This window comes from Pteropus vampyrus, unplaced genomic scaffold (genome assembly GCF_000151845.1).
Source record: "Pteropus vampyrus isolate Shadow unplaced genomic scaffold, Pvam_2.0 Scaffold124, whole genome shotgun sequence".
In the NCBI taxonomy this organism is placed as follows: Eukaryota; Metazoa; Chordata; class Mammalia; order Chiroptera; family Pteropodidae; genus Pteropus; species Pteropus vampyrus.
Window position 1 is genome coordinate 1,055,651 of NW_011888905.1, and position 12,872 is coordinate 1,068,522.

Below are 12,872 nucleotides of genomic sequence, written 5' to 3' on the forward strand. Positions count from 1 at the left end.
CAGAACTCCACCCAGGCTCATTCGGAGAATACATGCTCTGGAGCCTCCCAGACAGTGCCAAAGAAGATGGTGGCGATTGACTGTGAGATGGTGGGCACAGGACCCAAGGGCCATGTTAGCTCTCTGGCTCGATGCAGCATCGTCAACTACAACGGAGACGTGCTCTACGATGAGTACATCCTGCCCCCCTGCCACATCGTGGACTACCGCACCAGGTGGAGTGGCATCCGGAAGCAGCACATGGTGAATGCTACACCCTTCAAGATTGCGCGGAGCCAGGTGAGGTGCAGGGGGCGCGATGGCAGCAGCGAGGTGGGTGGGGAAGGAGGGCGCCAGAGGACTGCGGATGGAGGGAAGGAGGAAGTGGAACGTCGCTGACGAAGAAGGCTTCCTGTTGGGGTAAGGCGTGGTGAAAGTTCACAGTTCCAGTTAGCCGGCGTAACGGACTCATTAGCTAGGGCTTGCTTTAGGTCCCGAGCAGAATCCTGGTCTGCGGAACTGGGGACGTACACCGAGAAATGACAGCCAGTGCGGGGCAGAGCACAGGCATGAGTGCCAGGGCCAGAGGGTTCAGTTTGGAGATGCCTTGTACAGTTGGAGCCGAGGGCAGTGGGGAAGGCTTCCTAAGCAAGGAGGAGCCTGTGATGGGTTGGACGGGTGGGGGAGGGCAGCACATTGGCAGGGGAGCCGGGGCCTTGTGCGCACACTGAGACAGGCTGCGTGCGGTGAAGGGTGAGAGACGTGGGGCTGGCATGCCCGGCTTCTCGTTGCACCCGGTTGAGCACACCTCCTCACTGCAGCCTTGCACTGGATGCTGGGAGCACAACAAACGAGCTGCACAGAAAGCGGGGCGAGCCGCGGCGGTTTAGGGAGGAAGTGGTGGGGAGCCTGCTGGTCTCGGAAGGCCTCCAGAGGGCGCCCTCGGTCCACTTTGTCTCTTCAGCTCCGCTTTCTTTGCCTTTTCCAGACACTGTTCCTATAATTCCTATTATGCGAGAACAGTCAGTCGGAGGAGGTTCATCAGGGGTGAAATGGTTGGGTTTTAGCAAGAACTCGGACGCAAGAGCAGAGGAACAGCAAAGGCTTGGGAGGGGCCGGAGGGGGCGGGTCTGAGGCTGCCAGCCGCCCCGCGCCGATGGGCCTCGGCGGTGCTGGACAGCAGGCTGCGGGTGAAGTCAGGAGCAGCGGCATGCCTGGCTGACTGGGCTGCGTCTGCTTAGCAGAAAGCACTTTGCAGCGTCCACCCTGGGGTGCGAGGCCGAGGTGCGCCCAGACGCATCCGGCCACGTGCTGGCCGTGCCGGCGCCGTTGCTCCCGCCCGCAGTCCGCCCGGAGCCCTGTTCCGGGAATGGCCGTCAGAGTCCACAGCGTAGTCCTTGCTTGTCCTCACTGGTGACATGTCCGCAGACTTGAGGGTCCTGAGGCGGTGAGCAGTTACTTGATTCCAAGTCACTGTGGATAAGGTTCCGGAGCAGCTGGGGGACACCCCTGGTGCGGCAGGGGGCGGTGGGACCAGCGTCCTGTCGGAGCCGCACACGCATGGCTACCTGGTCCCTTCCCTCTGCGGCCTTAGTCCGCAAGTGATTCTTCATCTTTTAGGAGTTGTAAACGTTTTGAGAGTCTGATGAAAGCCATAGATCCTCTGCCCTCAAAAACCATATCTGTCCATGTATGACTTGGGGCCTCTGTCACCTCCCAGGAGCCCTGTTTGACTGCGTCTGTCCCAGGCTTGTGCCTAAGGCCAGCATAACAATGATGGTTAAAGGGCTTCAGGTAGCGAGCCAGAACCGCTCTGGTTGCATAAATATCTGCACCGCTAGCACGACTGGGGACCGTAGGTAGCCTTGTCGTGGGGTGGGAGTCAGTGACAGGGTGAGGACCGCCAGTGAGGCTAACACTGAAGACGTCTGCTCTCACCTCGGGCAGTGGCGACGGGTCTCAGTGGAGGAAAACTCGGGGGGAGGGTGCTCAGTGGGAAGGACCCGGGAGGACACAGGGCGCCACCTGAGCCCCCTCGCCATCCCCCCTTCCATGCCGATTCCAGATCTTGAAGATCCTCGCAGGGAAGGTCGTGGTGGGGCATGCCGTCCACAACGACTTCAAAGCCCTTCAGTACTGCCACCCCAAGGCCCTCACCCGCGACACCTCCCACATCCCCCTCCTCAACCAGAAGGCCGACTGCCCGGAGAACGCCACCGTGTCCCTGAAGCGCCTCACCAAGAAGCTGCTGAACCGGGACATCCAGGTAGTGGCTCCCATTCCAGGTAGCGGTCCCCGGTGCCGCCAGGCTCTGCTTGGCCCCGGGCGCTGTTCCTGCTGCGCGTCCAGGCTCTGAGCCCAGTCCCTCTGGTTGCAGAGAGACCCAGGCGGCTGCAGGGCCTCACGGGCTGTCTCCCAGTACGCAGGGACAACAGTCCCCGTGTGCCACCTCCCAGTGTCCCCAAGGGTACTTGGGGAAGGAACAAAGCCTTGGGCGGGTGTAGAACCCCTAGAGGAGGAAGCAGGTTGGAGTGGGGGGGCTGAAGCCCATAGAGTGGGTGCAAGGGCCTCGCCTGTATTCCACCTGTTTGTCGTTCATGGAAGAGGTACCTGCCTGGTAAGAAGGTGCGGACGCGTCATAGAGTTAAGGGGCTCTGAGATGGCTGTGACTGTGTGTCCTGCCCTATAGAGTCTGGAATGACGTGGCACACACAGCCACCACAGAAAGAGTCGAGGCAGACAGCACTCAGATTTCCCAGGAGCTGGACCCTTGGAATCGGACGAGGCGTGGGGCCCGCCAGAGTGCCCTCTGCAGCCCACTCACCCTGCAGAAACAGCACGTGGGGTCGCGGGGCTGGTGGGGAAGGGACAACAGTCTTATAACATCGCGCCCTCCCTTCCCCCTTGATCAGGTTGGGAAGAGTGGACACTCGTCTGTGGAGGACGCCCAGGCCACCATGGAGCTGTACAAGTTGGTCGAGGTGGACTGGGAGCAGTGCCTGGCCCAGAATCCCCCAAAAGACTAGCAGCTGTCGGGGTGCTGGTGACAAGAGGGGCAGAGGCAGCTCCGCACGCAGGAGAGATGGCGCAGGGGACCGATGGACGGCTCTGCCAGCCCCACACTTCTGGCAGCTGGCACCGTTGGGGGGAGGGAGGCTCCGCCCCAGACTTAAGAGCCCCTGAAACTTCACCTCAGGCGTCGTGTTCTGTGTCTGGTCACGTGTCCCACGGAAGGCGCCAGCCTCCGCGTCCGCACCCAGCCCTGTACCGTTTACCTCTCGAATGGTGCTCATCGTGGGGCCAAGGTGCCCTGCCCCGTGAGGCTGCCTGACGTCCACGGGCAGGGCGTCAGGGAGCGTAGTTTCCCACGCCACCTAGCGCCAGGTGGCCTTAGGCCCCGTGGCCGCCGTCCGTCCTCACGTCATTCGCAGCTCCCTCTCACTCAGAAGTGTCCTGGGCGACGCCACGTGTGGTCACGCTGCGTATCTCAGTCCGCATCTCGTCCCGGCGTCACCTTTTCTTCCCAGCCCGAGTCCCAGAGGAGCCAGCCCTGCCGAGGTGTAGTCCTCGGTCACAGAGCAGCACAGGTGAGGCTAAGACGGGAGGAAACTTCCCGTGTTAGGACGGGACGCAGCTTCTTTCCTGAAGCAATAGGGGATTTCTTTAATTTAGATTCCTTTTGGTAGGTTAAGATATAACTTACGATGTTTTCATGGTTTTTAGTCTTTTACTTTGCTAAACTAAGCCTCTGAAAACTCATTATTCCCTTGATAAATTTTTATAATGTAAAAAATAATTGTGGTGTTTTTTCTTTAACTTCACGTTGACTCACTTAGTCACCGGGTCTGGTAGGGCCGTAAGTCCGTGAGCGAGTTCCAGGGTCGCTGTGGCACCGGCTGGGCCCTTGTCTCTGGAGGTCGTGACACGCTGACCGAGCTCTGTGTAGCCATGTGCCATGGTGCCATGTCGTCCCCACTGCAGATCAAGGAGCACACCTCAAAGGACACCCCAGGCCGTGCGAGCGGAGGGTGTGGGACCAAGAGAGTGACTCAGTGGGCACGTGGGAGGGATGCTTAGCATTTCCAGCCTGGTGGCTCCTGCTGGCTCTTCCTCCACCATTCACACCCTCATCTTGGGAGGGTGAGTCACAGGTCTGGCCTTGGGTCTGCCTGGCAGTGCCATCTGCACTCTGATGAGAGGATGCAGACTCTAGATGTTGCCAGGACTTGTGCCCTGGTGAGCGGCTCGTCCGGCCCCAGGGGCTGGGGTCAGTCGTGGCCGCCTGAGCAGGGGTTCCTGCAGCCACACCAGCCCGACACCCTGCTGTCCTCGGCTGCAGGACCTGCTTGCACAGGCAGCTGCTGAGCTCTGAGCAAGTTGGCTCCTGCTGAGCTGACATCTGAAAAGTCTGTGACACTTCCCAGAGAGGTGCCAGCTTCCTTGCATACCTCTAGGGGAATAGTCTGGGAAGTCCACACCCAAAACCGGCATACCCACACAAGTCTGTCACATGGGGATCAGTGAATGAGGTAGTTCCCTTGGGGTCAGTTTCAGGGTGCCAGTTGCTGGAACAAAGCTGGCCTTTCGTGTGTCTTGGTGAAGTGGTGCCTGGCTCTTGGGCTCCATCGCCCACGGCAGAAAGGCCCCTGGTCCTGGCCACCTTGTGAAGAGTCAGGCGCCTCCAGGAAGAGCGGGGACCAGAGGACCCCGCAGTGATGACAGCGTTTCCTCCCATCACACCTGTCAGCCCAGCTCGCGCAGCTGCTTGGGATCACCTGTCCTTCCTGCTGTCCCCTCCTCACCCCTCTGTCCCCGCGGTCCTGGCCGTCCAGCCGATGATGGCCCAGCCCCAGTGCGGACTGTCGCCTGAGCCCATCAGCCAGTCCCTTCGGCCTCGCATCTGAGAGCGTCAGAGTGGAACACGTGGCCTGACAAAACAGCTCAAACAAGGGCCCCTCTCTTCAGGGCACAGTGTTTTCTAATGCTGAGACCCCCTACCGCATGTGAGCTGGGGACCCCCTACCCCAGGTGAGCCATCCCCACTACTGCAGGTGAGCCGTGCCCCCTGCTGCAGGTGAGCCAGGGACCCCCTACCGCAGGTGAGCCGCAGGAGGGCAGTGAGTGAGAACTCATCCACCAAACACTCGATGGCCAAAACCTTAATAAAGTGGTTCTCAAAAGGGGAAAGGGAGTGTTTTGAAATCTCGGGGGATAGTGCTGCCCCTCCCCGCACCCTAAGGACACTGACCTAGGGGAGGCTGGGGGCGGGGAGCTCTCTCACCCAGTTAAGAGGTGATCACAACGGACAACAAGGAAGATCAACACTACTGTAGTGGTGATTTTGCCCCAAGGTGATTAGCCCAAGTCCAAGGTCAGGAGACAAATAGCCCCACACTGGGCTGGGCCATCCCCAGATGCCCTCCCTCTGCAGTCCGTGGGGTTCACAAAGCACCTTTACTCATCTGTAGGGAGAGTAAGTCCACCAAATGGCAGAGTGGCCCTGCTTGTCACCGGGTGTCAAGTTTGACTTTGCTACTTACTACTAGACTGTGACATTAAGTCACTCTGCTTCCTGGAGCCTCAATGGTTCTAACATCAAGACTCCGAATTCTTTCCTAAGCTTGATGTTTAACTGGTGATTGCTGTCAATAATAATGGCAGCTCTCTCTCCAGTGCTGCTCTGTGTCCGGCACCCTTAGGTGCTAAGCCCTCAGGTGCACTGTCCCGTTCTCTGGAAGGGGCTGGTGGTCTCATCTAACAGCCGAGGAAGCTGAGGCTGACAAATGGCAGGAAGTCTTGCCCGGGCCGAACAGCTGGTGGTTGGCGGTGCTGGCGCTCGGGCCTGCCCGGTGTGCCGGTCCGCAGCCTCTGCCCTCTGCCGTGAACACATCCAAGCGGCACCCGGTGAGGCTGGGAATCCTCCCACTCAAATGCTTTCCGAGCACCTGCTACGAGCCAGGCCCTGTGCCAGGCCCCGAGCTGCGTACAGCAACACGGAGAGGGGGGACCAGTGCATCCACTCGGGGTGCTGTGGCCAGCTCTGGCCGGAGACGTGGAGGGATCTAAAGCAGGGGGCTGGTGTGAGAGTCACGCTGGTGGCCCAATGGAAACGATCGCAGACGGGCTGGGAGCCGAGCTCCCGTTTGAATAACTGGGATGAGTAGAGGCGGAGGCCCGAGCCGGCGAGGTGGGAAGATGCAGGTGAGCAGCACGGAGGAGGCAGAACCAACAAGAGATCGGGGCACGAGGCCTAAAGGCGGACTTGACATTTCTGAACTGCAGTGAAGACAGCAGGGCGCCATTCCCCGTGACAGAGGCCATGGCAGGTGGAAGAGCAGGTTTGTGAGGAGGACTTGGGTGTCGCTTGGGTTGGCTTGAAGGCACCTGGAGACAGCCCAATGCAGATGTCCAGCCAGCAGCTGGAGAGACCAAACTGGAGCTTAGCAAAGAGCCCAGGGGCGGGACACAGCCTCAGAGCCAAAGGCGGGGTGATGGGGTGAGGCCTTTGCAGACGAAGGCGTACAAAGGTGGGCAGAAGGTCAAGGTCACAGTCTCGGGCAATACCCCTACTTCCAAGCTGCTGGCGGAAGAGGCCTACGAGAGGACTCAGACAGGTGGGAGCACGCCCGGGAGATGCACCCAGAGGAGGCCCGCAGAGAGGGCCAGGAGGACGGGGGTGAGGGGCGGGGTCTGGGTCGCAGCAGTTCGGAGCCCTTCCTCAGAGCTCGGAGCAATGTCTGGAGTGGGGGCGGGAAGGGGCAGAAGCCTTGTTGGGGTGGACTGCTCTTTCTTGGCTTTGAGGGGGAGCGTTTGAGGGGCGCTGTCGGAGCGTGAGGTCTGGAGGGTGAAGGGTGAAGCCTGCAGAGCGGGAGGTGGCTGAGGAGAGCGATGTGAAGACCCGGCGGGCCTGGCCAGGGTGGGACCCTACCCGGGAAGATGAAGGGCTGCGGTCTGTAAAGGCCAGGTCCTGAGGCTGCAGAGGCCCCCAGGGCCGCAGGGTTAGAGACGGGGACGGAGCCCCGAGTTAGACGTGCAGCACAGGTGCCTCGAATGAGTGGAGGGAGAAGTAGGCGCGTAGCCTGAGCCTTAAGGAGTTGGGGGCTGGGGACGCGTGAGGGGGGCTGAGCCATCGCTGAGAAGCTCGCCGAGTCCCGAGCTCCCCCGGCCCGCGGTCACGGCCTCGGCCAGGGCTGCGTCCCTCTCATTTTCAGACCCGAGTTTCGTCAGTCTCTTTCGTGCAGCTCACAAAGGCGGCTAAACAAACGATTGGATGAGAAACAAGGGCACTCGCGAAAGACACGGCCAAATAATTCTTCAGTCTCGTCACTGGTTTTGGCTGAAGTCCTTCGCCGACACTCCATTCATCGGTTCTAGAAACAGTTACGGGACCCCGGCCGTGTGCCAGACACCGCCGTGGGCCAGTGGAGTCTGCGGCGAGCCCCTCCGGGCCGTCATAAGGGACGTGAAGAGGAGTGAGGGCGCGGGACGGGGACGCATGTGTGTGTGTGTCCCTGAGAACTTAGGTGGGCTGTTTAAGGACGACTTCTCTGAAGAGGCGACCGCTCAGCAGAGGCCTGAAGGGACTGAGGAAGAGAGTCATGGCAAACTCTGGGGGAAGAACATTCCGGGGAGAGTGGCGGGCGCAGAGGCCCTGAGACAGGAGCGTGTCTGGTGTTCTCCGGGAGCGGCAAGGCCAGCGTGGCTGGACACCGCCCCAGGGGACGGTGAGCAGGGGAGACGAGGGAGGTAACAGGACTTGGGCTGGTTCTGCATGGAGCGGGGGTTAGGGTTCTGAGCAGAGGGGTGGTGTGAGCCGACTCGTGGTTTAAGGGACCCCGGCTGCCGTGAGGGGCAGAGAACGGGAACACAGAGCGACGCGGAGTCATCTAAGCAAGAGGTGACAGTTGCTGAGGCAGTGTTGGCAGTAAGTGGCCTGCGTGGGGACACACGCGGATGCCCTTTGATGTGGTCGATCTCGAACACATGTTCAGATCGAGGCCGACATCTTTGGCTTTTCAACCCTTACCCGAGTTCCTGTATGCTGGCCCCCCACAAAGTGTACCCAGAAGTGGGGGTCCCTGTGCTGCAGGCTCCAGCAGACAGTCAGTCGGGTTGCATGAGCTTTTTCAGGCCGAGACTAAATGGACCCGTGCCCCGTGGTGGCGCTGCTGAGGGAGGGGTCCCTGTGAGCCACGCCTCTCTCCCCCAGCACAGGCCCCGACTGCTCCTCTCCGCCCTGCCCTGCCGTCCCAGCGCGTTCGTTCTGTAATGCCTTCGGCTCCCGGTTTTAGTTAGGGACGCCATCCACTCTAGGCTTTCTTTGAAAGGGTGTGTACGACGCATGGGATTTTGAGAGGAGGGGGTGGGGGGAGAGGCGGGGAGAAAAGGTATTTTTTAAGCATTTGGCATGGAAAGGCAAGCACACCTTAATCCTCCCCCAGGCTCGACCAGATTCCATTCTGAAGTGTTTAAGAGCGAAGCTGTGGCATTGGGTGGGCCCGAGGCAGCACCGGGCCGGCTCAGGGGTGGGCTCCGGCCCGCGCCCCCTCCCAGCCCCGCACCTGTGGCCTGACACCTCCATCCAGCCCCTCCCCGGCCACAAGCGGCTTCCCCAGGGGCCAGGCCCTTCACCCGTCCTCCCTGTGGAATCCTGCTTGGTGGCTTCCTTGGAAAGGTTCCACATGAGGGATCCAAACCAACACCGAAGGAGGAAGCCGGCAGGTGCCCCTGGCCTGGGAGCTGGGGAGGGCGTGGGGCCCACAGTGGGGCTCAGGCAGGTGACCCAGCCTGGCAGCCCGGGTCTGAGGCCTGGCTGGCACGGTGGGGGGATCTGGAATGCGGAGCTGCAGCAGGAGCAAGGGGGCCCCCGGCTGAGGAGAGGGCAGGGTGCTCTGGAGGCTTCTTCGGGGCCTGGAACCCATGGCACCCCGCATGCGCCCCACTCCAAGGTGGGGACAGCCTCCCTCCAGCTTCGGAGTCAGGCCCTGGGGCTCCTGGAAGCTGGGCCCCAGGGGTCAGGGAGCTTATCCCAGGACACGGGGCCCACGGGGCCCGAAGGCAGGGAGGGAGCCCACCCCGAGTCCTGGACTCCAAGCCAGTTCCTTCGAGCTCTGTGGGAAGAAGCAAACACCAGGTCATCTGGAAACCTGTGGCTGACAGTCTCAGGACTGTGGGATTTTGGATGCATGAGACCATGGCCAGGAGGCTGGCAGCTGTGAAATCCAGGAGCTTCTCTGTATCAGGCTCCTTTGATCCCCCAGGGACAAGTCCCTACGGATCCCTAAGTGCCAAAGCTCCCGCTGGTTTGCGTTCCCCGGGTTGGTGGAGGACACACAGGCTGGGAGGCTGGGGGCTTCAGGTTGGCGGAGGCTGGGAGGCTGGGGGCTTCTGAGGCACAGCCCGCGGACAGCGCCCTCTGGGGAGGTGCGGGGCCGCCCGGTGCTGGGGCAGGGGGGCAGTGGGAGGCGGGGAGACCGTCAGTCTCCCTTGACAGCTAACGTTTTCCAGAGCAGGCGCCGCAGGCGAAAGGAAATCAGCTCCCCACTTCACACATCTTTTTCCCATTTTGTTCAGCTGCCCAGGGAAAGCCGTTAGGACTAGGTCGGGCGGGGGCTGCCCCGCCCATCTCTCCAGCCTGCTGTGGGGAGGGGTGCTGGGGGGTCACTGGAAGGACAAGGCCCTAGCCTGGCCAAGGGGCCCGACTCTGAACTCATACCCCTTAATTTCCAGCCAGCTAGCTCTGATGGGAGGGTGGCCTCAGGGACCGGGGATCTAGGACCCTGGGGCCTGCCTCACTCTGCTCAAACCTCCACCTCTGTCTGCCCGCCCCCCCCAAACCCCCCACCCCGCCCGGCCCAGCCCCAAGGACAGCAGGGCCCGGGCCTGGTCTGCAGCAGGAGGAAGGGCCCTGGGTTGGGGGTGCTGGTCCTTACTCTCGCTCCTGGGGCTCCGGCTGCCTCCCGGAGCCACCACAGCTGGTTTCTCTAGGCCCCCAGGAGCCAGGCTGGAGCCGACTGCTGTGTCTGGAGGCGGCTGCTGTGTTCAGAGGCCAGAGAGAGGAGGGGACCGGAAGCCCTAAGCAGCCCGAAGGCGTCCTCCCCGGGCTGGCTGACCCCCTTCCCGGGCTGACCCACTGCCTCTGAGACTGTGAGCCCTGCCCCGACAAGACCCTCTTCCCGCCCCATCCGGGACCCCCTCCGTCCCACCCTTCTCCCTTCCCTCCCGCCCCCTCCCTCTGAGATCGGCGTCTGGTCGTCTGGCCCAGGGCCCACTCTGCCGTCAGGCCGGAGGAGGGACACAGGACGCACCGTCTGCAGCCCTGCCGATTCTTGTCCCCCAGGACGCCAGCTCATCTCGATGGCCAGGGGCTTCCCTGGACCCCTGGCTCAGAATGGGAGAGGTGCCTCCTGGAAGGGGGCTTGGGCTCCCAGGCCCAGCACCCTGGGCCACAGGGGCAGGGGGCGAGGCTAGACTGCAGGCTGTTCACCGCTGTCCCCGGGTGCCACGCAAGCCCAGGTGTCCAGCCTACCAGACTTGTCACAGCTCTAGCCTTCTCCCTCCTGCCCTGGAATGCCAGGGGTTAAGGGGCCAGTGCAGGCAGGGGGTGGGAATGGCGAGGGGCCTGGCCCTAGTCACTGGATCTTAAAAGCCAAGAGGCGTTAACAGCAGGTCCAGGTGCTGGCTTCTCCCCCAGCAGTGCTGTGCTGGGGTGGGGGGGAGGGTCCTTCAGGAGGGGCCACGGCTGGCCAGGCCTGCTGTCCACCTTCAGATGTTGGCACCCTGGACCAGCCACACTGGACCTGCAGCTCGCCCTGCAGGTTCTCTGAGAAGTAGGAGGCTCACCCTGGTGCCTTTCACTGCGCTGGGAGTGAAAACCGAGCAGGGGCCTGAGTGGGGACAGATGACCCGCCCCTGCCCGGCTGGCAAGAAGTGCCACTCTGGGTGGTGGGGCCAGGGCGGAGAGACAGACAAGCAAAGACCCCAGGTCAGAGGACAAGGTCAGTGCGGGGCCTCCCGGCTTTTCCACCTGTGTGCTGCCCCCTGAAAAGGCTGGCAGAGCCAGCGGCCTCTCAGGGGACAATGTCCTGTCCAGACAAGTCCTCCGCCCTTGCCCCTCCCTGGGCTCCGCCTACCTGCTCAGCGCCTGGCCCAGCCCAGAGAGAACCGGCAGCTGGAGCTGGGAACCAGGTGGCGGAGCTGAGCAGAGCCCCGGCTGCCCAGGTGCTGGTCCAACTGCAGTGCCTCCGACCGCAGCCAGCCTGTGGCTCTGAGCCTCCTGGGCCACACCTGCCTCCCTTGGCCACGGCCGGAGATGGCCCTGGGAGGTCACTGTCAGGCGAAGCTGAGTCCCGCTGCCCCTCCTCCCCCTCCCCATCACCGTCACCGGGACTCTGCCCATACCTCCGAGCTCTCAGGGTCTCGGCCCTGCGCCCAGAGGTTTCTGGGAAGTGAGCCGTCTCCTTCGCCTCCTTCGCGGCCCGTCTCCCAGCATGCATCTCAGCTCGCCGGGAGCTCTTTCTCCCGAAATCCCATCCGGCCTGCTGCAATGACAAATTTATTTGGGGAGAATCGGAGCCAGGCCTTACCAGATCTGAAAAGGGCTGGGTCCCTGAACCCAGGGAGACAGGAATGGAACATTCTTCTGCGTTTGGAGGCTCAGACCAGAGGGGGCAGGATGCTCAAGCCCACGCCCTGCTGAGTGGGACACCGAGAGCCCAGAGACCGCGGGAGACACGGCCGTCCTGGCCCGGCCACTCCCCGCTCCTTTCTTCAGCTCTCCTTGTCCAAGTCCTGCCTTCGCCGCTGCCCGTGCATGGAGTGGCAGAGACCCAGGCCCAGCCCACCTGGGCTTCATTTCTGCATGACTCGCAGCCAACACGCTCTGACCCGGCAGACGCAACAACACTGCTCAGCTCCGGGCGAGGCCCTTCCGGGTGCTGGACTTGGCCGGAGCTTCTCCTCGGTCCTGGCTGGGGGCGAGGGCGAGGGGTTCAGGACTCTCTCTCTCCTCCCACCCTCCTCCCGCACCCAGTCCCAAGGGCGTGACGGATGGGGTGGGGGCATCTCTTCCCTGGCTGCAGTCGTGCACACTGCACAGCTGCTCTCACCCCTGCGCCACCCAGAAGCCTGCTCTTCGTCTCCTGCTGCTGCAAAACCAGCGGCCCCCTCTTAGCCTCAGCACCATGGGGACAAAGCCCCAGAATATTCCTTTCCTGACTCTCCCCAGCCTGCTTCCTCCTCACCCCACCCCCATCCTGCCGCTGCTCCCTCAGCTTTTCTCATCAACTTTGCACCCTCCCCCCACCGCAGTCTCCAAATTCCTGGGGGAGCCCCAAGAGGGGTACGCCCAAGGCTCCTAGGAAGAGAGGACAGGTTGCCCCGAGCAGAGCTGCAGCAGATTTAGTCATAATTGAAAGGCCAGCGACACTGGGAAATTCCTTCTCCTTACTGATCCCGGCGGGAAATTAAAGCCAGTTGTTTCTGACTGAGTGATGGAGGCTGGCTGAGCCCCTCCTCGTGGCCCGTTCCAGGGCCCTAGCCCCTGGCTTGCCCATCCTCCCCACCCCCATCCCCCAACCTCCTTCCCACGCATCTTCCCCAAGCTCCGCCACCCACCTCCGGTGGTGTTAACAGGGCTGAGGGAGGCTGAGACCCCGCTTACCTCCCTCAGCCAGGGTTGGGGTGCAGGGGCCGGAGCTCAGGCCCAGAGCTGCCAAACCACAAACACTCACATCTGGAAAAAATTCCCTCCCAGCCCAACTTCCCTTTGTCTTTCTTCTGTCTTTTTGGAAATTCTGACCGTCTGGCCGATGGGGGGAGCGAGGCAGTGAAGGGAGGGGAGAGGCCCAGACTTCCGTGCCCCCACCCCAGGGTGCTGGAGGCCAGCCTCCCCG

The 12,872-nt window shown here is 62.2% G+C and overlaps 1 protein-coding gene and 1 long non-coding RNA gene across 7 annotated transcripts in view; one reads left to right on the forward strand and one right to left on the reverse strand.

Annotated features, from left to right (window-relative positions):
- Nucleotides 1-3,775, forward strand: part of ISG20L2 (interferon stimulated exonuclease gene 20 like 2) — a 5,939-nt gene extending 2,164 nt beyond the window's left edge. Inside the window, exons 2-4 of one of the 5 annotated variants that reach the window (XM_023534334.1) lie at nucleotides 16-279; nucleotides 2,045-2,264; nucleotides 2,892-3,775. In XM_023534334.1, the coding sequence (XP_023390102.1) occupies nucleotides 16-279; nucleotides 2,045-2,264; nucleotides 2,892-3,310 (903 nt within the window). In that variant the 3' untranslated portion in view covers nucleotides 3,311-3,775. Of the gene's footprint in view, nucleotides 280-2,044; nucleotides 2,265-2,891 lie in introns of all 5 variants that reach the window. The other 4 variants (XM_023534335.1, XM_011366374.2, XM_023534336.1 and 1 more) reach the window with 4 other exon arrangements.
- A 7,740-nt stretch (nucleotides 3,776-11,515) lies between these two features.
- On the reverse strand, nucleotides 11,516-12,865 carry LOC111743867. Of its 2 annotated transcripts, none has more exons than XR_002781909.1 (2): nucleotides 12,641-12,865; nucleotides 11,516-11,948 (listed from the first exon to the last, which is right to left on the reverse strand). It is a non-coding gene; the product is annotated as an uncharacterized LOC111743867 (long non-coding RNA). The 2 variants fall into 2 exon arrangements; XR_002781908.1 differs by having other exon boundaries at nucleotides 11,516-12,125.
- Between the last annotated feature and the right edge of the window lie 7 nt (nucleotides 12,866-12,872).